General features: G+C 44.7%; 1 protein-coding gene across 3 annotated transcripts in view; it reads right to left on the minus strand.

Annotated features, from left to right (window-relative positions):
• Nucleotides 1-23,270, minus strand: part of LOC310642765 (protein farnesyltransferase subunit beta-like) — a 41,951-nt gene extending 18,681 nt beyond the window's left edge. For all 3 annotated transcript variants that reach the window (XR_014492957.1, XM_083366666.1, XM_083366665.1), the window contains exons 1-4: nt 22,955-23,270; nt 13,432-13,496; nt 3,205-3,277; nt 1,310-1,401 (exon numbers count right to left, since the gene is read on the minus strand). Coding sequence is in view for 2 of the 3 variants with exons in the window: in XM_083366666.1 (XP_083222792.1) it covers nt 1,310-1,401; nt 3,205-3,277; nt 13,432-13,496; nt 22,955-23,101 (377 nt within the window). In the remaining variant the exon portion in view is untranslated. The remainder of the gene's footprint in view (nt 1-1,309; nt 1,402-3,204; nt 3,278-13,431; nt 13,497-22,954) is intronic.
• Nucleotides 23,271-23,817: the final 547 nt, after the last annotated feature.

Consider the following 23,817-nt stretch of genomic DNA (forward strand, 5'->3'; position numbering starts at 1 on the left):
ATATCTGACAGTTGCTTGGGAGGAAAAATAGTATTTGTTGTGCCTCTCCCCATACCTTGCAAATCTGCTCTCCCCATCAGCTTTTCTCTACATAACAGCTCTTGCTACCACCATTATCTAAGCCCATCACAAAAAGTACTAAAAGCTTCCACTCAAGAACAAATTTTAAGACATTATTGTTGAAGCAAAATGAATGAGACAATGCACTGCTGTATTTTTAAAATAATCTGGGACACCTGATGCATGGATAATGGGATGTTAACTCAGAAAGTCAGGTGCTCTGCCTAGCTGATGGAAGATTTCAGAATATCAGTGTCTGTAGTCATTTTTGGCCACAGAAATGTTAAATGTAGTAGAACAGAGCTCCACTTCATATTACACTTATCAGTTATTTCTCCTATGTGAACTGAGTTTTAACTTTAATACAATTGTTTACTGATAAGATACCAGTAATGTGTCTTACATATATCCTGCTTCTGCATAATCACTCTGTCTTCTTCACGCCAAATCTCATCCCAATTAAAATCTTACATCAGTCTAGTCCAGTGGTGGCGAACCTATGGCACGCGTGCCACAGGTGGCACGCAGAGCCCTCTCTGTGGGCACGCGCACCGTTGCCCCAGTCCTAGGCCTTCAACTGGATTTTATAAAAAATTTTCGCTTTAGGCCTCCACTGCTGTGTGCAAAAAAAAGGTTCAATCGATTCAATTTCAACTTCTTGCAGGGAAAAAAAAGATCTGGCAAAGTTGGAATTGATTGATTGAACTTTTTAGTCCCACCCAGTCTGCCGTTACCACCGCAGCCAAGCCCACCCAATGGGCCACACCCATCCAAATGGCCATACCCACCCAATGGGCCATGCCCACCCGACATCCGATGACAAATAAGTGGATTTTGGGCTGCAGTTTGGGCACTCGGTCTCTAAAAGGTTTGCCATCACTGGTCTAGTCATTCTTTCCATCTAATGAATGGAACTGCAGCTCATGAAAGCTTATGCCTTTTAATACAATGAGTTAATCAGAAAAAGTGCCTCCAGACTCTTTCTAATTTTAATTCAGGTAACTTTGTTGAGTAGCTTATTGGAAAACAGAATTATAGAAGCACAAAATTCAAAGCCCTGGTCAAAGTTCTCTTGATTTCTTCAGTAGAGGTTAACTGCAGTATTTTTAAAAATCTTCAATAAGGACTAGAAGCTTTTAAGGAAATCAATCTTCAAACTAGGAGGAGTTATCCTCTGTTGCTATAGCACATAGTGTACAATGTCCTCATAATACTAAAGAAAGAGTACATCTGATGAAATCAAACTTACTCTGATGCTACTGAATCTGGGATTGGTTCCCCCAAGAGCTCCAGGCTGTGCAGGATCCAATAGCACAGCCATGGGCGGCTGGCATCTAGACACTACAAAAGAAGAAAGCTACATTTGTTCAAATCTCACAGAACAAGCAGTAGTGTCATGGTTCCGACAGATGAAACTCTTCAAAGAACTTTGAGGCATTGTTTACCTTAAAGAATCTTTATTTGAGCAGCATAGCATCGGCATTAACATAATTGAAGCCAAAAACTGAGTTCCCCTCCCCTGAGCACATAGTATCAAAGCACAATTCCCTCCTCCAGTTAACAGTCATAAATCACATTCCCCAACTAGTTTAAAGCCCGGGCTTCCCCTCCAGCTCTCCAGCCTGCCAATTCTTTAGCATCTCTTATTTCAACAACCTTGGTTCTCAGGCTAGGTTCAGTGTTATTATGTCTAGGTAGACTCTCATGCACATTTCCCCCCTCCCCAGCATCATCTAACTCTAAAAGCAAAAGAAGAAAATGGCTGCATCTCCATCTGTTGTCAATGCAAAAACATCCAATGTTAGCAGCGTTGACAAGTAGTACATTTGCCTCAAATGAGGGACAATTTTGTGTAGAAGATTAATCAGAACAGAAGTACTTGAAAGCAAACAACCCATCTAAAAGGCAAAAGAACTTCAACTTAGGAGGATTTCAACAACACTAAAAAAATCATTGTGATTTGTTTAGCAGTATCCTCATGGTAACTGTTCTGTACCAGCCTGCTACCGGCCCTGCAGAAAAGGCAGGGACAACCCCTTTTACAAGAAGGCAAGAGGCTGGAATTACGCCTGCCAAATTTATTGCTACAAAAACAAATAGAACAAGACACAAACCAAGAAACAGGAGCTTTTCAAGCGGTTGCCTTCAGCAAACCAGCCCTCCCACGCATTCCCCCTTAAATACAGTTCAGGGCGTGGCTTCTCTCTGCCTCCTTCCGAGGAGCCCCATTGCCTTCCTCTGTTTACTCCTGATTGACTGCCTCCTGCATCGGGCGTCCTTGAACAGGGCCAGCTGTGGGTCATCTTCATCCACGCTGTCAGGCTCACACAGCTGGGTCTGCGTCGTGACCAGATGAGAGGGGCCTGGCTGAGGATTCTCATCAAGCTCTTCAACACCCCCCTCCTCCTCCTCCTCCTCTGAGTCATCCGACCCAACTGCCGAACCCACAGGCTGACCCTGAATCACAACAGTAACCTCTCTTTTTATTTCTTACTGTCCAGACAAAGCAGTTAAATAGTTAATAGTTAATCCATGGAGCTTCCCTTCAGTCTGGTGCTCTAGAGCAGTGTTTTTCAACCACTGTTCCACGGCACACTAGTGTGCCGCGAGATGTTGCCTGGTGTGCCGTGGGAAAAATTGAAAAGTAATTATAAAATACTTTCTTTGTGTTTATTTGATTCCTATTCAAGAGAATTACTTTATATATAGTCAATATAGGCACAGAGTTAAATTTTTTAACATTTTCTAATGGTGGAGTGCCTCGTGATTTTTTTCATGAAACAAGTGTGCCTTTGCCCAAAAAAGGTTGAAAAACACTGCTCTAGAGACTGTAACTCCTAGAATTCCACGGTTTTTCTAGGAGCAACAATCCTAAACTGCAATAAAGCTTGGAATCCTAGAGGGAGTTGGTCCTCTAGCTAAAGGAGCTAAAAGGGAACAAGGCCAGCCAACAGAACTTAATCTGTCTTCCTCTAACCCACTTAATATTCAGGTTCCTGAGAAATAGTAAAGGCAGAAGAAAAGAACAAGGAAAACACCAAGGACAATACAGCCCATGGCCAAATCTGTGATTAGAAACCAACAAACTGGAAACATAATAAATAAGGAAAAAAGTATACATTTGGTTCAAATTGCAGAAATTACCTCATAGGCATCTGTCAATTGCCTGAGTCCTCTCTTCAAGTAGTGGAAATGTTTTTCTTGTTGCAAAACATACCTGATTGATTGAGCAAAACATATACAGTTTAGCAAACTTATGGAGTACCATCTGAGCAATGAACAGACTTGCTTGTCATTCAACTAATTAAAAAGATAAAGAATAACCTGTATTTTCCAGAAATATATGGAATGTGCTGTGTTTGTATTTATGGATGTGCTCTTTCAGCAACTACCAGGCCACATCACACAAAATGAATCCTGGCTTACCAATACACAGGTAACTTAATCTTTCTATGAACAAGCAAAACAAGTTTGGATTTAAATCAAGAATCTGTTCTTATTCTTACTGGAATAAGTCTGGCCTCCGGCTCATACATCACACTGAGCATGTTGTGATAGTTATCCATGTTTGTTAACTGTACTCTTTTGAGGAAGAAGCTAAGGGATCCAATCTGAACAGCATATACTACTACACTAATCAGTCATAGCCATATGGCTTGTCATTATGTGCAAATGCCCTCACAATACACTTAATGCTATGTTAGATCAAACCAAGATCCATATAATGAGCATTCTGCTCAGCATCCAAATCTCTGCTCAGACCAGAAGTAAGCAGTCTTTTCAGGTTACTACAAGCACATTTACAAGCATAGTTTTGGTATCTTAAAATTGAAATGGCAGCCAGTTAAATACATTCACTTATTCCCTGGTCATCTCGAGTTTGGACTACTGCAATGAATTCTACATGGGACTATCCTTGAATAATATTCAGAAGCTATAGCTGGCAAAGAATGCAACTGTGTGGACGTTTTAGGGGCTTCTAGAGTGGCCCATGTAACACTGCTTTTGCATGAGCTGCACTGGTTACCGATTGGTTTTGGGTTCAATCCAAAGTATTATTTATTACCTTTAAAGCCATTATGGCATGGGTTTAGGCTACCTGAGGAAATAATAAGAAGAAGAAGAAGAAGAAGAAGAAGAAGAAGAAGAAGAAGAAGAAGAAGAAGAAGAAGAAGAAGAAGAAGAAGAAGAAGAAGAAGAAGAAGAAGAAGAAGAAGAAGAAGAAGTTGTTGTTGTTGGAAGGGACCTTTGAGGTCATCTAGTCCAACCCCCTGCTAAGGCAGGAAACCCTATACCATTTCAGACAAATGGCTGTCCAGTCTCTTCTTAAAAACTTCCAGTGTTGGAGCATTCACCACTTCTGGAGGCAGGTTGTTCCACTGGTAAGTTGTTCTAACTTTCAGGAAGTTTCTCCTTAGTTCTAGGTTGCTTCTCTCCTTGACTAGTTTCCATCCATTGCTTCTTGTCCTGCTTTCAGGTGCTTTGGAGAATAGCTTGACTCCCTCTTCTTTGTGGCAGCCCCTGAGATATTGGAACACTGCTATCATGTCACCCCTCACCTTTCTCTTCATTAAACTACACATACCAAATTCCAGCAACCGTTCCCTATATGTTTTAGCCTCCAGTCCCCCAATCATCTTTGTTGCTCTTCTCTGTACTCTTTCTAGAGTCTCGACATCTTTTTTACATCGTGGTGACCAAAACTGGATGCAGTATTCCAGGTGTGGCCTTACCAAGGCATTGTAAAGTGGTATTAGTACTTCACGTGATCTTGATTCTATCCCTCTGTTAATGCAGCCTAGCACTGTGTTGGCTTTTTTGGCAGCTGCAGCACACTGCTGGCTCATATTTAAGTGATTGTCCACTAGGACTCCAAGATCTCTCTCACAGTTACTACTATCGAGCAAGGTACCACCTATACTATACCTGTGCATTTGATTTTTCCTGCCTAAATGTAGAACCTTACTTTTTTCACAATTAAATTTCATTTTGTTAGATAGTGCCCAGTGTTCGAGTCTGTCCAGATCCTCCTGTATCTTAAGCCTATCTTCTGGAGTATTGGCTATTCCTGCCAGCTTGGTGTCATCTGCAAATTTGATGAGTTCCCCATCTATCCCTTCATCCAAATCGTTGATGAAGATGTTGAAGAGCACTGGGCCCAGAACAGAGCCCTGGGGCACCCCACTACACACCTCCTTCCATGTAGATGCAGTTCCATTGAGGACCACACGCTGAGTACGGCCTGTCAGCCAGCTACAAATCCATCTGGTGGTGATGCTTTCTAACCCACATTTTTCTATCTTATCAAGTAGTAGGTTGTGATCTACTTTATCAAATACCTTACTGAAGTCCAAGTAAATTATATCTACAGCATTCCTGTGGTCCACTAGTTTTGTCACTTGGTCAAAGAATGCAATAAGGTTTGTCTGGAATGATCTGTTTTTGACAAACCCATGTTGGCTTTTAGTGATAACTTATTTTATTTATTCATTTTATTTTATTTTATTAGTTTTGTATACCGCCCTATTCCCGAAGGACTCAGAGTGGTTTACAGGGCAGCGTATAAAAGACAATATAAAAAGATAATATAAAATTAAAATGAATTAAATTAATTAAAGCCCAACAATTAAAACAATATTAAAAAGCTAAAACCCCTTCAGTACAGGCCTGATAGATCGAAAAGCCAGGTTTTCAGGTCCCAGCGAAATGAACGCAGATCGGGGGCGGTCCGGAGTTCCATAGGTAAATCATTCCAAAGGGCAGGCGTGCCCACAGAAAATGCCCTCCCTCTGGTTATCACCCGCCGGCACTCCCTAACCGGCGGCACCCTAAGGAGGCCCTCTCTATGGGAGCGCACAGGACGATGGGAAGTTGATGCTGGCAGCAGGTACTCCCTAAGATAATCTGGACCCATGCCATGTAGGGCTTTATAGGTCATCACCAGCACCTTGAATCTCACCCAGAGGGCAACTGGAAGCCAATGCAGCTCGCGGAGAAGAGGTGTTACACGGGTGTATCGGGAGACTCCCATCACAACTCACGCGGCTGCATTCTGTACCAGCTGAAGCCTCCGAGTGGTCCTCAAGGGCAGCCCCATGTAGAGAGCGTTGCAGTAGTCTAACCGGGAGGTCACGAGCGCATGAATAACTGTGCGTAGGGCATCTCGGTCCAGATAGGGCCGCAACTGGTGCACCAGGCGAACCTGGGCAAAAGCCCCCCTGGTCACGGCTCCTATGTGGTCTTCTAAACTGAGCCGTGAATCCAGGAGGACACCCAAGTTGCAGGCCCTATCAACGGGGGGTAACACCTCACCCCCCATAGTTAACGATGGACAAAACTGGTTCTCCCAAGATGCCCGTATGTACAGCCACTCAGTCTTGGCGGGATTGAGTCGAAGCCTGTTCCTCCCCATCCAAACCTGGACCGCCTCCAGGGCATCACTGGGTTGGTTCGGGGTGGAAAGAAAAAGCTGGGTATCATCAGCGTACTGATGATACCCCACCCCAAAACCACGAATGATCTCACCCAGTGGCCTCATATAGATGTTGAACAAGAGGGGAGAGAGAACCAACCCCTGAGGAACTCCACAAACGAGAGGCCTCGGGGCGGATCTCTGCCCTCCCATCAACACTGACTGCGAACAGCCCAGAAGGTAGGAGGAGAACCACTGTAAAACAGTGCTCCCCAACCCTCTGAGATGCCGCAGTAGGATACCATGGTCGATGGTATCAAAAGCCGCTGAGAGGTCTAATAGGACTAGGACAGAGGAACAACCCCTGTCCCGGGCCCGCCAGAGATCATTAACCAGTGCGACCAATGCCGTCTCCGTGCTGTACCCGGGCCTATAGCCCGATTGGTACGGGTCTAGATAATCAGTTTCCTCCAGGAACAAAGGGAGCTGATGCGCCACCAAGCTCTCAACAACCTTCGCTAAAAAGTGAAGGTTGGAGACCGGACGATAGTTATTCAAAATAGCCGGGTCCAGAGCAGGCTTCTTGAGAAGGGGCCTCACCACCGCCTCTTTCAAGGTAGTAGGGAAGGTACCCTCTCTCAAAGAAGCAGTTATTACTGCCTGGAACCAGCCTCGTGTCTCCTCCCAAGCTGAATATACCAGCCAGGAGGGGCATGGGTCCAATAAACACGTGGTGGAACTCAGTCTCCTCATGGTCCTGTCCACCTCATCCGGGGTAACAGGATTGAACTCACTCCAAATGACATTCTCAAGACCGCTCGATTCCTCCCCATCAGTCTCTGCCCAGTCAGAGTCCAGACCAGCCTGAATCTGAGCGATTTTGTCCGCAAGATGATGACTAAACTCCTCGGCCTGCCCCTGCAAGGGCTCCTCCCTCACCTCCCGATTAAGGAGGGAGCGAGTCACCCTAAACAGGGCGGCTGGGCGATTATCGGCGGACGCGATGAGGGCAGTAAAGTAGTTAGACTTCGCCGTCCTCATCGCCGTGAGGTAAGTCCTCGTAGCGGCTCTCAACCGCAATCGGTCACATTCAGAATGGCTGGATCTCCAACAGCTCTCCAGACCCCGTCTCCGACGCTTCATCTCCTGGAGCTCCACAGAAAACCATGGAGCCCAACGGGATCTGCGCCGGATCAGGGGTCGCAAGGGTACAACACGGTCAAGCGCCTCGGTGGCCGCCCTTTCCCAGGCCTCCACCAAGGCATCGACCGGGCTGTGAGTGAGGGAGATAGGTATAGACCCAAGCGCCATCTGGAACCGTTCCGGATCCATTAGGCGCCTGGGGTGGAACCACCTATTCACATCAAGGTGTTCGCTGATTTGTTGTTTGATTATCTTTTCCAGAATCTTCCCAGGTATTATTATTATTAATTTTATTTGTATACCGCCCTTCTCCCGAAGGACTCAGGGCGGTGAACAGGGCAATACATATTAAAAAACAAGATACAAAAATTAAAAACAATTTAAAAAAATGCCCATGAATAAATTAAAACACATTAAAAAGTAGGTTAAAATAGATTAATAAAACCCAAACCCATCCCATCAGGCAAGGCCAGCTTGTTCGAAAAGGTAGGTTTTGAGATCGCGCCGGAAGGAGCAGAGGTCAGGCGCCATCCGGAGCTCGACTGGAAGATGGTTCCATAAATCCGGCGCGCCCACAGAGAACACCCTCCCCCTGGGGGCCACCAATCGACATTCTTTGACCGGTGGCACCCTGAGGCCCTCTCTGTGGGAGCGTACTGGGCGGAGGGAAGTTGACGCCGGCCGCAGGTGCTCCCCAAGGTATTCCGGACCCATGCCATGTAGGGCTTTGTAGGTCATTACCAACACCTTGAATCTCACCCGGAAGACAACTGGAAGCCAATGCAGCTCGCGGAGCAGAGGTGTAACATGGGAGTGTCGGGAAACTCCCAACACAACTCTCGCGGCTACATTCTGTACCAGCTGGAGCCTCCAAGTGGTCTTCAAGGGTAGCCCCATGTAGAGAGCGTTGCAGTAGTCCAGACGAGAGGTCACGAGGGCGTGAGTGACCATACGTAAGGCATCCCGGTATAGATAGGGCCGCAACTGGCGCACCAGGCGAACCTGGGCGAAGGCCCCCCTAGTCACAGCTACTATATGGTCTTCTAGAGAAAGCTGTGAATCTAGGACTCCCAAGTTGCGAGCCCTATCTACGGTATTGAGGTCAGGCTGATAGTATCTAATTTTTTCCCTTTTTTGAAGATGGGAACTACATCAGCTCTCTTCCAGTTCTCTGGTAGGTCCCCAGTGCTCCAGGATCTTTGAAAAATATAGTTCAGTGGTTCTGAGATCACGTCTGCCAGTTCCTTGAGAACCTTGGGGTGTAATCCATCTGGTCCTGGTGATTTGAACTCGTCTAGGCTGGACAGGTGTTCACTTACCATTTTGTTGCCTAGCTTAACTTGCGTTTCTATTCTGTTTTTTATGGCACTGGTTTTGCTAGGTTGGACTGTTTTTTCCCTTTGTGTAAAGACAGATGCAAAAAACGAGTTAAATAGTTCTGCTTTCTCCCTGTTGCTTGTCACCTTCTTGCCACTTTCCCCCACTAATGGACCAATCATTTCCTTAACTTTTTTCTTGTTTCTTATATGTTGAAAGAAGCTTTTTTTGTTATTTTTGACTTTGGTCGCAAGCCTTAGTGCATTTTGAGTCTTAGCTTCCCTCACTTCATCTTTGCAGGCACGGGCTGTTTGCTGATATTCTGCCTTAGTTATGTGCCCCTCTTTCCACTTCTTATACTTGTCCTTTTTATCTTTCAGTTTATCAGAGAGTTCTTTATGCAGCCATGCTGGTTTCTTTTGGAAGCTGTTATTTTTCTTCTTTGTTGGTATTGTGCTAGACTGGGCCTTTATTATCTCACTTTTCAAAATTTCCCAAGCTTCTTGAGTTGTTTTCCCCTTTAGGATTCTCATCCATGGAATTCTTCCCAAGGTCTCTCTAAGTTTATTGAAATTAGCTCTTTTAAAGTCCAAGACTCTAGTTTGGCTGTATTCTATTGCTTGTGCTTCCATAATGTTGAATTCCAATATTGCATGATCACTTCCCCCCAAGGTTCCTGTGGCTTTGACACTTTCTATCATTTCATCTCTGTTAGTGAGAATTAAATCCAATATGGCTAATCCCCTAGTTCCCTTCTCTACTTTTTGGGAGAGAAAGTTGTCTGCTAGGTTTGTCAGTAATCTGTTAGATCTTCCACTTGGTGCAGAGTTTGTCTCCCAGTTGATAACAGGGTAATTAAAGTCCCCCATTACTATTGTGATGCGCTTCCTACATACCTTAGTTAACTGACTAGCAAAAAGTTCATCTATTTCCTCTGCTTGGTTGGGCGGCCTATAGTATACACCTATGGCAATGTCATTTTTCCCCCCTTTTATATTGACCCAAATACATTCAAGTTTACAGTTTTCATCATTGTTGTGCTCTATTTCTGTAGAGATAAAGTTATTTCTTATATAGAAAGCAACTCCACCTCCTCTTTTGTTTAGTCTATTTCTTTTAAATAATTTAAATCCCTCTAGCTGTGTATTCCATTTGTGGGTTTCGTCCCACCATGTTTCTGTAATGGCAACAATATCATATCCACCCTCATTTACCTGAATTTCTAGTTCACCCTGCTTACTGTTCATACTCTGCGCATTGGTGTACAGACATTTGAGTCCTTTATGACTGACCCTGTGTTTACTTGCTACATAACTTGTGTGGTGCCTAAGTTCCCCTATTTTCTTAGATTGCCGGGGACAGTGATGTTCTGTATCAATTAACTCACTGTCCCCGTTGTTTAGTTTAAATATTCCTTCAGAAAAGCTTTGAATTTATTGCCAAGTAACTCAGTCCCTTTCTTGGATGGATGCAGACCATCTCTTTTGTACATTTTTTCATTGGACCAGCTACAGACATCGTGACTAATATAATCAAAGCCTTCTCCTTTACACCACTCCTTTAGCCACATATTAAATTCTGCTATACGCTGGCCTTTTCCATTTTGCTCCTTATACACTGGTAAGACCTCTGAAAAAGTGAGCCTACAGCCTATTCTGCTGAGTTCCTGCCCCAAGCTCTGGAAATAATTCTGTCTAGTCCCAATGGAATTGGCCCCCACCCCCACCAGCAGAAGGAACTGTATGGCTGGGTTCAGAAGAACAGCCTTTTCTGCTGTGGCTCATGGCTTCAAAGTGCCCCTTGAGATGAGATGAGATCTGGCCCCACCCACTTGGCCTTCCAAAAGGACCTAAAAACCTGGCTTTGCCAATTGGCTTGGGGCAATTAGTGCTGTTTCTATGTTGTAAGCCACCCTGGATCACTAGACAGTAAGACGGGTGGCATACAAATTTAATAATACACGCAGGACATATATACACCGTGTTTCCCTGAAAATAAGACCCACCCTGAAAATAATCTTAGCCTGATTTTTTGGGGTGGGCCTAATATAAGCCTTATCCAAAAACTAAGCCCGGGGAGGTAGGTGTAGCCAGCACAAGCGGCGGCAAGTGTGCAGGGGTCATTGATGACCGGCAGTAGCTGCAGCCCACTGGCCCCTTAGAGCAGCACAGGCAAGTCCAGAGAGGAGGCAGAGGTGAGGGAAGAGGCAGGCGATCTGAACACGCTGCACACTTTTCGTCCAGAGGGAGACTGGAAGCTTCATTTGCTTGCAAATGGGGCAGTTGGAAAACAACCACCCCAGTTTCCAGTCTCCATCATTTCTCTGTCTGGGCGAAAAGTGTTTGGGCGCCTATGGGGCATTTGAAAATGGAGCAAATCACTTGGTTTCCAAGCGCCCCATAGACACCCAAACACATTTTGCCCAGACGGAAAAATGATTGAGACTGGAAGCTTTGTCGGCTTGCAAATGGGGTGGTTGGAAACGAAGTGAATCCCTCGGTTTCCAACTGCTCCATTTGCAAGAAGATGAAGCTTACAATCTCCCTCTGGGCGAAAAATGTTTGGGCACCTATGAGGTGCTTGGGGCAGCTCCACCCCCTCCCCCATCATCTTGCCTCGTTTCAGTGGCATGGCACAGTGGGCTACGTGGCCTCCTGCTGCAAGCAGCTACAGAAACGGGCCAGTGGCTACTCAGGCTCCTACTGGATTGGGCTGTTGGTGCAGCAAGGCAAGGCAAGTGCCAGGAAAAAAATAAGACATCCCCCCAAAGTAAGATCTGCTCTTCTTTTGGAGGGAAAAAAATATAAGACCATGTCTTATTTTTGAGGAAACAAGGTATATACTGTACATAGATACATACGTACATACTGCAGATATCACTCTCCTGACCTCTAATTAGATGCACAGAGATCTTTGCTATCAGCCCATTCTAGTGTTTTTCCCCTTTCTTTTGAAAAGCAATTTCTAAGATATAATACAAACAATAAAACACATTTGCCATGCAGCATGAAGGCTGCACAGGTCCATCTTAATCTTTAACAGGATTTGTTATTCCTGAAAACTAAGGAGTTGTGTGGAGCTAGTAGCTACCTTCTTAGTACCTCAGGTGAGGGGCACTGAACATAAAGGCTCCAGTCACAGTTACTCTAGCATGAATCCACTGACATTTGTCTATTACTCCTTCAAAACATATCTAAAATAACAACCATTATGGCCCAGAATGCTATAAGTAACATGCACCTGAAAAAGGCCTAAACTGATGGGTCTATCCATTTGGCCACAACACCTAATCACAACAGCACTATAGTTAAGAGGTTATTTCCTGCTACTTTCCAGCGTGGCTTGCTGTGTTATAGCCTTTGTCTCTTGAGTGTCTATGGAAACACGGATAAATTTAAAGACATTTCTAAAATTCTGTGTTTGTTCACTTTGTCATTATGGGGTACTGAGTGTAGATTAATGAGAGAAAAAAATGAATTTCAACAGCTGTAGAATCAGGCTGCAGCATAACAACATTGACAAAAGCGAAGGGGGTCTGAATACTTTCCGAATGCACCGTACGCGATTGAAAGAGACACATGAACGTAATGGGCAGGTCACTGAAAGGTGGGTCAAAGTAATACTGTGGGTTCAGGCAAAGGTCTTCTAGAAAAAAGATTCCTACAGAGCGAAAATTTCAAATAATAATATAAAGACCAAGAAAAGTACGTACATGTGTAAACCCAAAATGACCCCCCCACCCACCCCCCAAAAGTCAGTGAAGTGCATGATTTCATAAGCTTTTTATTTTGTCTGTTTCTAGGGGGGGGAATGGGGGGGCAAAGCCACAATTCCTAACTATGTAAAGGTGTAAAACGTATAAGAAACAGCACTGGAAAAGAGATAGAGAAGAGGACGGGGAAACTACGGAGTGGGGTTTCCTCCCCTCCCCTCTGTTATTTGCATTGGAAGAAAAGCTCCCATTCAGAACAGCAGAATGTCATCCAACACAAAAACAACAGGGATGACTTCATGATATTTCTCTAAGGTCTAATGAATGGAACGCCATACAATATTCCACAAGTGGGCATTAAAGCTGCATACACTTGTATATGCTTGAATATTTAGATAAGCAAACATAGAAGCCTTTCCCATCTGCCCCATGACTGCCCCCACTTGCATTCTTCCTCCACAAGGGCCGTCGTAGGGTTGGGAGATAACCTGCAGGTATGAAAATAAGTGCAGGAAATTGCTATGAAAGGAACAAATCCCTCTAAACCAGGGGTAGGCAACCTCGGCTCTTTTATGACTCATGGACTTCAATTCCCAGAATTACTGAGCTGACTCAGGAATTCTGGGAGTTGAAGTCCATGAGTCATAAAAGAGCCGAGGTTGCCTATCCCTGCTCTAAACAGATAAGCAAGCCAGCACAATTCAAGACCCAAAATCCCTTACAGTTTAGGTGTGTGTTTTTTTTTAACTGTATACAGAAGAAAAAGAACATGAATACAATAACTTACTGGGTGTCATGATGATTTCTCTTGTAAACATCAAAAACCTCTTGAACAATATCCTCCACTTTTGTCTGCAGCATGCCAAGGGGACAGAGAAGATTCGCAGAAAACATGGAAAAAGAAAGCACCAAAATTAGCACAGAAATTTTTATGTGAAATTCTCTAATGTGCGCAGAGTGAGCTCCAAAGGAGGTCAGCCTTCATATTGCAATACAATGATGTCATAGCATAACATCTCATTAAGTGCTTTAATGATTTTAAATGCACCCAGGAAAAGTCTTTTGTACTCCAAACTCCTCTCCACTGGGGCAGAAGACACTTTCCACGCTGGTGCGCTGCTGCGCTGGTGTCAACATGGCTTTCTATAATCTTCATTAATACTTCCAGGATCAAACTATTTGAGGAACCCTATGATGTCTCATCTCCACTGTGGAACACAACAGCAGAAAAAATGCTAGCAGTAAATTCTTATAGGAGCACTAAAATGCGTTACGCAGCATATATTTTACTTGAATATAATGGCAGAAGATATTTAAAATATTAATAGTAACATTGGTAGCAGCTAGAAACATTAAGTGAAGAATGCTCTCAAGCAGAACAAATGACTCTTCAAACTAATAATAATGACGCAGTCTTTTGTTCCTTTAGAAAGGGGCAAAGAAGTTCAATTTTTGGAATTTCTATTATATTATTGGTTGTTCAACAGAGCAAACTTACAAAGAAGTCCTTCCACAGCAAACTAAAGAGGCTCCAGAGCAGCTAGTTGCCAGTGGGTTTTCTTGCCTCTACTGAACAAGTTTGCTGGCATCCCCTCAACATGGTAATATTTTTTTTTATTTATTTGTATCTCACCATTATTTTTATAAATAATTCAAGGCAGCAATCACATCAACATACCTTCCTCCTCTTATTTTCCCAACAGTAACCCTGGGAGGTGGGTTGGGCTGAGACAGAGTGACTGGCCCAAGGTCACCCAGCTGGCTTTCATGGCTAAAACAGGATTGAACTCATGGTCTCTTGCTTTCTAGCTTGGTGCCTTAATCACTAGACCAAATTGGCCACAGCACACGTTACAATATCATACATATTACTGAATCAGATGCTAGCTGTTCTGCTGGTGAAAAGCACTTTATGGTAGGTGATCACCAAAATTAAAATCTAGAGCAAGGGTGTGAAACTGCTGGGCTGCGGGCCGGATGCATCATAGCGAAACCGTGCCCATCCCATTGCCGGCAATGGCAAAAAAAAGTCACAGTACATCGCAACATGTCATGTGATGTTGCGAGTTTGACACCCCTGATCTAGAGCCTAAAAGAGGAAATGAGATGAGCAATCAAAGAGGCAAGTTATTTATATTCTATTACAAGGCTCCAGGATTCTTCAAAAATTCTGTAATTCTAGTTCTTGGTGAATGGTTAAAAAAATACCTATGAAGTTTCTAATGAAAAAAAAACTGTTGGACATTGGGATCTAAGCTCTCTGAGATGCATAACATGGGGTTAGAGAAACAGAACAGGGGAAACTCAATGTCAGCTCTCCAAAGTAAACCAAACTGAGAAACCAAAGACACAATAGCTATTACTACTTTTACCATAAGTTGATAATAACAGAATCTTGCAAGTCTGAATGCATCCCATTCCCCCACCCCCTTATATTTGTGAGAATTTGGGAGGAACATGTCTGAGACACTTTCTCAAATTCGGTCCTCTCACCTCTCCAACATCTATATGAAGCCGCTGGGTGAGATCATTCGTGGCTTTGCAGTTGGGTATCATCAGTACGCCGATGATATCCAGCTTTTTATTTCGACCCCAAACCACCCCAGTGATGCCCTCGACGTGATGTCCCGTTGCCTGGAGGCGGTCCGGGTCTGGATGGGGAGGAACAGGCTTCGGCTCAACCCTGACAAGACTGAGTGGCTGTTCGTGCCGGCATCCCGGGAAATTCAGATTACTCCATCTCTTGCCCCCCGTAGATAGGGCGCACAATTTGGGGGTCCTCCTAGACTCACAGCTCTCTTTAGAAGAGCATATTGGAGCTGTGACCAGATTCGCCTGGTGCGCCAGTTGCGGCCCTATCTGGACCGGGATGCCTTGCGTACACTCGTGCGCTCGTGACCTCTCGTCTGGACTACTGTAATGCTCTCTACATGGGGCTGCCCTTGAAGACCACTCGGAGGCTCCAACTGGTGCAGAATGCAGCCGCACGAGTTGTCTTGGGAGTCTCCCGATACTCCCATGTTACACCTTTGCTCCGCGAGCTGCATTGGCTGCCGGTTGTCCTCCGGGTGAGATTCAAGGTGTTGGTAATGACTTACAAAGCCCTACATGGCATGGGTCCGGATTACCTACGGCAACACCTGCAGCCGGCGTCAACCTCCCTCCGTCCAGTGCGCTCCCACAGAGAGGGCCTCCTCAGGGTGCCTCCGATCAATTATGTCGATTGGTGGGCCCTAGGGGGAGGGCGTTCTCTGTGGGCACGCCAGACCTGCGGAACCGCTTTCCGGTTGAGCTCCGGATGGCCCCCGACCTTCGCTCCTTCCGGTGGGATCTGAAAACTTATTTATTTGAGCAATCCGGCCTGGTTTGATGGGTTAAGGGCTGGGTTTTTAATATGGTTTTAATTACTGTTCATATCGGGCATAATATTTAATTGTTTTTTTAACTTTTGTACTTCGTTTTTAATATTTATTGCCCTGTACACTGCCCTGAGTCCTTCAGGATAAGGGCGGTATAAAAATTTAATAAATATAAATATATATAAATATAAATTACATTTCTCCCCTGGACACAGATTTTTTTTATCTGACCATTGTCTTAATTGCAGCTCTTCTGCCTGTTCCTCAAGTTGTTCCTTACTGCACTGACTGACCAGAGTAGAGAAATGGTAAATAGATAGGAGAGAAAACATGCCATTCAAAACTTGGATGATATAGATTATGAAAGGCTTCACAATTAGGGCACGCAAAAGCCATACAGAGATATGCACATCCCAATTTTCATTGCTTAAAATAATAGCCAGCCTTGCTTTCCCAAACACAGGTTAGCCAAAACCAACAAAAATATTTATGAGTGTCCGTTGCCAGTTCAAGCAATATATATCTTCTGGGAAAGCTCAAATTGCATTCTCCAACTGGTCTTAATTGTGTCCAATTAAACAAATGCTCTGTTCACATTTCTCTACAGGTTTGCCTTGGAGTAATTTCTTGCCTTAATTTTTTTAAAAAAATATTCTCTTCTTTCATGGAATGATCTCCTGGAATGATGACAGTGATTCTACCTCAGAAATATCTCAGGCTTCTAGCAACAAATCTCAAATCCAATTGTCATTCTGGCCTCCAGAGAAGGGCAACAAGAGCAACTAAACTCAGCTGTAGGCCATGGAATCCAAACATACTGGATAATACAGAATTGTTTTGACAGCTATGTGTATCCTGACTTAAACATGTTTCTCTTCAGGGATTTAAGAAAGATGCTTGGCTGCTTCAAGTTTCTCTATGAATACAGATTCCAAGGTTGAGATTGTGCATCTTTTAAACAGCAGAATAAATTTAAATTTGCAAAAAATACGTTAACCAATTTCTGTTCTCTAATCTTTTCTTTTTTCATGAGGAGAATCATCTTAAATTCAAGGACTTCTGCTTCCTTTGGGATTAATACAGAAATTTAATTTAATTTAATTTAATTTATTAATATTTCTATACCGCCCTTCTCCCTGAGGACTCAGGGCGGTGTACAGGGCAAGAATAAAACACAGAAATGTACAAAAATTAAAAGATAATTAAATGCATGCCCGATTAAAATACAATAGATACATAGTAAAAACCCCAATAAAAATGATAAAAAACCCCACCAATCCCCCCTCAGGCCAGGCCGGCTTGCTCGAACAAGTATGTATTCAGATCGCGGCGAAAGGAGCGCAGATCGGGCGCCGTCCGGAGCTCAACCGGTAACTGGTTCCATAGCTCCGGGGCGCCCACAGAGAAGGATCTCCCCCTGGGGGCCACGAGACGGCATTCTCTGACCGGTGGCACCCTGAGGAGGCCCTCTCTGTGGGAACGCACAGGGCGCAGGGAGCTTGATGCCGGCAGCAGATGTTCCCTGAGGTACTCCGGCCCCATGCCATGGAGGGCTTTGAACACCATTACTAGCACCTTGAATCTCACCCGGAAGACAACTGGCAACCAATGCAGCTCACGGAGCAGAGGTGTCACATGGGAGTATCGGGAGACTCCCAACACAACTCTCGCGGCTGCATTCTGTACCAGTTGGAGCCTCCGGGTGGTCCTCAAGGGAAGCCCCATGTAGAGAGCGTTGCAGTAGTCTAGACGAGAGGTCACGAGCGCGTGAGTGACCGTACATAAATCATCCCGGCTTAGATAGGGCCGCAACTGGCGCACCAGGCGAACCTGGGCGAAAGCCCCCCTAGTCACGGCCACCATGTGATCTTCCAAGGTAAGCCGCGAATCTAGGAGGACTCCCAAGTTGCGAGCCCTATCTACGGGGGGTAATAATTCACCCCCCATAGAAAGAGATGGAATATCCGAATAGACCCGGGATGAAGGTATGCAAAGCCACTCGGTCTTGTCGGGGTTGAGTCGAAGTCTGTTCCTCCCCATCCAGACCCGAACCGCCTCAAGGCAACGGGACATCACGTTGAGGGCATCACTGGGGTGGTTTGGGGTAGAAAGAAAAAGCTGGGTATCATCAGCGTACTGATGATACCCAACTCCAAAGCCACGAATGATCTCACCCAGCGGTTTCATATAGATGTTGAACAGGAGAGGCGAGAGGACCGACCCCTGAGGAACTCCACAAACGAGAGACCTCGCGGTCGACCTCTGCCCTCCTGTCAACACCGACTGCGAGCGTCCCTGGAGATAGGAGGAGAACCACTGTAAAACCGTGCCTCCCACTCCCAATCCCCTGAGACGCCGCAGCAGGATACCATGGTCGATGGTATCGAAAGCCGCTGAGAGGTCTAATAGGACTAGAACAGAGGAATGACCCCTGTCCCGAGCCCTCCAGAGATCATTCACCAGCGCGACCAATGCCGTCTCCGTGCTGTGCCCGGGCCTGAAACCCGATTGGTACAGGTCTAGATAATCCGCTTCATCCAGGACCAAAGGGAGCTGATGCGCCACCACACTCTCAACAACCTTCGCAAGAAAGCGAAGGTTGGAGACCGGACGAAAGTTGTTCAATACATCTGGGTCCAAGGCAGGCTTCTTGAGGAGGGGCCTCACCACTGCCTCTTTCAAGACGGCAGGGAAGCTACCCTCACTCAAAGAAGCTGATATAACTGCCTGGAACCAGCTGCGTGTCCTCTCCCGGGCTGCATAAACCAGCCAGGAAGGGCACGGGTCCAATAAACATGTGGTGGAGCTCAGTCTCCCCATAATCCTGTCCACTTCCTCCGGAGTCACAGAATCAAACTCCTCCCAAGTGATATCGACAAGACCACCCGCGTCCTGATCGCCAGACTCTGCCCAGTCGGAGTCCAAACCGGTCCGAATCCGAGTGATTTTGTCCGACAGATAATTGTTAAACTCCTCGGCACGACCCTGCAAGGGTTCCTCCCTCACCTCCTGATTAAGGAGGGAGCGAGTCACCCTAAACAGAGCGGCCGGGCGATTATCTGCGGACGCGATAAGGGTAGCGAAGTGATTGGACCTCGCCACCCTTATCGCAGCGAGATAAGACCTAATATGGGTTCTTAGTCGCAATCGGTCGGATTCGGATCGGCTGGACCTCCAACCGCTCTCTAGGCCCCGTCTCCGGCGCTTCATCTCCCGGAGCTCTGCGGAGAACCATGGAGCTCGACGGGATCTGCATCGGGTCAGGGGCCGCAAGGGTACAACTCGGTCAAGAGCCTCAGTGGCTGCCCTTTCCCAAGCTTCCACTAAGGCATCTGCCGAGCTGTGAGTGGGGGAGGCAGGTGGGGACCCCAGCGCTGCCTGGAATCTCGCGGAATCCATTAAGCGTCTGGGGCGGTACCATCTAACTGGTTCCACACACCCACGGTGGGGGGTGGCAAAACGGAAGACCAGCCGCAGGAGATGATGATCGGTCCATGACAGGGGCATAATAATTGGAGAGCCCCCACCAAGATCATCTAACCACCGACCAGATAAGAAAACTAGGTCAAGGGTGTGGCCTCCCTCATGAGTCGGTCCTGAAATTACTTGCGTCAGGTCCATGGCCGTCATGGAAGCCATGAACTCCCGAGCCAACTCAGATGATCCTCCCAGAGATGGTAGATTGAAGTCCCCCAAAACTATAAGTTTCGGGAACTCAACCACCAACCCAGAGAGGACATCGAGAAGCTCAGGCAGGGCTGCTGCTGCGTGACTAGGCGAAAGGTACACCAGCAGCAAGCCCAACTGCGCACCAGGGCCGCATCTCAAGAAGAGAGACTCACACCCGACTATCTAAATAATATTAGGACTCAGATCTACCAACTCAGGTTTTTAACATAGTCTTTAAAAGCATGAGTCCATTTACCCATCTGTCCAGCATATGTTTGCCTTCAGTCTGGTGCTTCTTAGGTGTGCAAAAATTGCATTTCTCTGATGTGGTGAGAGCTAAGCTTACTAATCAGCACCTAACAGCAGTGCAGTCCAGATGTTCTATACCCATGGTGGCGAACTTATGGCACGTGTGCCACAGGTGGCACACAGAGCCCTCTCTGTGGGCACGCGTGCCATTGCCCCAGCCCTAGGCCTTCAGCTGGGTTTTATAAAACCTTTTAGCTTTAGGCCTCCACCACCGTGTGCAAAAAAAAAAAAAAGTTCAGTCAATTTCAACTTCTCGCGGGGAAAAAAAATCTCATAAAGTTGGAATTGACTGATTGAACTTTTTAGTCCCACCCAGTCTGCCATTACCACCGCAGCCATGCCCACCCAATGGGCCATGCCCACCCAATAGGCCACTCCCACCCAATGGGCCACACCCACCCAGCACCCAACGATACATAAGTGGGGTTTGGGTTGCGGTTTGGGCACTCAGTCTCTAAAAGGTTCGCCCTCACTGTTATATACCTTCCCTAACCCTGCTTAATTCCACAAATGAATGAGAGCTCGTATGTGCCAAGCATAAATGCTCTAATTTTAACTTCCGACTCCCTTCATTCTCAAGCTTGAAAAGTCTTCAGGAACAAACTATTATAATATCACCACCAAACTAGATTTTATTACCCAAAAGATACTCTGAACATGGAATAATGTATACTTTACAAAAAAAAAGTTGAAAATAAATTAGAATCTTTTGCCCATTCTAAATTTCTATCAGTTACAAAACCTTTTAAAACAGTATGTGTAGTATATATGTACGACAGCAAAATTAAGTGTATTTGTAGGCAAAATACTTCTTTCCCATGATTATATTTCATATATCTAATGAGATGGTCTATGACCTGTTAAAGCTTTTGATAATAAAGTGGTTCATTTGTAAGGCTTCACAAGACACTGTTATTTAACATGTTTTATTTATTTTCTGGAACAGACTAATCTAGAAGGACAGCTATGCTGGTCTGTTATAACAAGTGCACAAAGAATCTTGTAAGATCAATAGACTTATTGTGTTATAAAAGCTTTTGTGGGCTACAAAAGTACAGTATACAACACAATAAATCTTCTATACTTAAAACACATCAAAAGGATTTTTTTGCACTGATTTATTGATATAACTGCTATGAAGCAGTTATGTTACCTTTAAGAAAAGGCAAGCAACAGAGTCCTAACATACTAATAGCTTTTAAAAGGATGTAACTCTTAGGAGTATCTTCCATTCCTGGAAAAGAATTACAGGTGCAGATAATGCTGGATTTAAATTTTGCCCATTACTTAAGTACACATATTTAAAACATATGGTTGAGTTCTTACAATTCGGAGACCTAGAATAGTTAGAGCTTATAACCTGCTGATCACCAAAATTCATGCTATTATCTTCCTCTCAATGACCTGATTATCAGGTGCAGTAAGCTGAACTTCCACACTTTGAATCTATTTCCTTTTAATCATTTACTACGTTTCCAATCCATTCCCCCCAACTTAAAACTCTAAGGCATAGCTCAACATGTACACCAAGGAACAGGAATGTCTTTGTATTAGTTACTTCTAAGTATCACCTCTACAACCTAACAGCTTTAGCCACTGTTCAAAACTCTTATCTTCCCTGAATGTTCCACCAAAGTTCATAGCTAGGAATACAGAGATAGTTTCTTTATGTGTGTTGTTTAACCCTCGTATCAAATATCCTAAACTAAATTCATAGAAGTACTGACAGCCAACTAGACCTACCACTTATTATGGGACGGATTGGAAAGACACTGCCACAGTAATCAGGTACTGGTAGAAATAGCTGCTTAACAAATAATATGTTTTATAGCCTGATGTGTGAAGTTACATGATTTTTCTTCCCTTCTTTAACAAAATAGTTTTGTTTTGACAATTAGTTTGTGAAACTTATGGAAGAAGTTAATATTTAGACTCCAGGGATTTTGAAGCTTTGCTAATCTTCCTTTAGATTTAAAATGTTCTAAATAAGTTCTCTTTTTTGCAACATCTTCAAATAAAAGCATCTGTGGCATAACTGCAGGAATGGAGAAAAGGTCATTAAAGGAGGGACTTGAATGAAATGCAAAATTTTTATCCAATGTTTCTGAATGACCACTATCTGTACTTTCCACATTTCATTCTGCTCTCTCCTTGACTATTTTCATCTGCCTCTAATGCTGCTCTATATGAATGGGCATTCTTATCTCAAGGAAACGAATGCATTCTGTACCTTATGAGTGGTAGGTCCGCATAAACTGAAGGTATAAACAAAGTATTATTTGATGTTTCTAGTGTAACAAACTAACATAGTTATCCAAAAAGTACAGCAAATTTGGGAAAATGCAGAAAACATCATTGTGTAGTGTGTGTGTGTGTGTGTGTGTCTGTGTCTGTGTGTGTGAATTTACAACATTTAGCATTAACCATTATGTCCACCAAAATGTTTCCCGCAGTTTCTCAACAAAACTGTTTTCTGGATCTTATAAACTGATTTTCTAAGGAAGAAAACAAGGAAATCAAATATAGGGGATGTGTTCACCCAAGCACATTTTACTGGTTTACTGAATTAACCGGGTTTTCAGAACCTACTGGACAATTACCACTATAGGTAAATTCGCAACATGATGAACCATAAATCAGCCCACTACGTTTCAAGTGTCTGGTACTGCCCAGTACCTCCCCAGGCAAACACAGTCGGAGAAAACATTGGATGAACCTTTGGAAACTACACATGGCACCTGGCATGAACTTCCCTATGCAATAGGCAGCCAGCAATGAACTCGTACGGTCAACGGAGGGTAAACCCAAAGACGCGCCCCGCAGCACTGATAGCTCTGAGACGCCGCGAGGAAAGCGCCCCGCGGCATGCTGATCTACTCCGATAAAGCCAACCGGTTCCATGAAGCCGCACACAAAGCACCCTGGGAGTTGTAGTCTCACTGCAAGAGAAGCGGGGGCCGTGTCCAGTCCCACCTGCTCCGCCGAAGTGAGGGTCCGAACTCCGTCATCGTCCAGCCGCTCCCGATACGCGTCCCCGCTCCCGCCACACTGATGGTGACTTCTCTCGGCGCCGCTGTGGTGGGTGGAAGTTCCTCCTGCCGCCGCCGCCACCGCCGCCATGCTCTTAGAAAAGGGCTCAATCCGCACGCACAATTCCGGTTACCCGAATCCGACCGAGAGGCAACGGGCTAAAAAAACCCAGCTACGGTAGCTCGGAGGGGACAATGGTCTCAACGCGCAGCTATGCTTTAGTTTTGCTGACCTTGCTTTCAGGCGCTTGTGGAATCGTTATGGCTCGTTATCGACCTCACGTGGCGTGTCGCTTGATCTCTCCACTCAAGTGGGGTCCAAATATTAGGTTAGAAACAATAAACTACCTCACTGGGCTGCGTGGCCCGGATCGAAATTCTTCCTTTTTTATGACCTGTACTGTTTTTTTGTTTTGCTAGATGAAAAAAAGAGGATATAGATCTACAAAATGTAGAATATTGGATAGGCTTGGTTTCCCGAGTAAGCCACATTGGCTTACATCACATAAACCATATTATAGCCTAGCGTGCTTAACTTCACACGGTATGCTAACCTTTATTATATTTCATTTTGGTTTTATGTGCTGAGCAAATCCAGCCAATTATATTTTATTCAATAATCCAGTTAAATCTAATTGAGTATGATGCAAAATTCATATACTTTATGCCAACATAGCATATAACCCATAACTATGTGTGTTGTGTGAGAAAAGAAAGAAAATATTTGTTTATCCATGCAATCCTAGTGAAGCAAATTATGGTTAAGCTGTATTGTATAAATGTAAAGTATAAGTCCATTTATTAGCT

The sequence above is a fragment of the Vipera ursinii genome (genome assembly GCF_947247035.1).
Source record: "Vipera ursinii genome assembly, chromosome: 1".
Taxonomy (NCBI): domain Eukaryota; kingdom Metazoa; phylum Chordata; class Lepidosauria; order Squamata; family Viperidae; genus Vipera; species Vipera ursinii.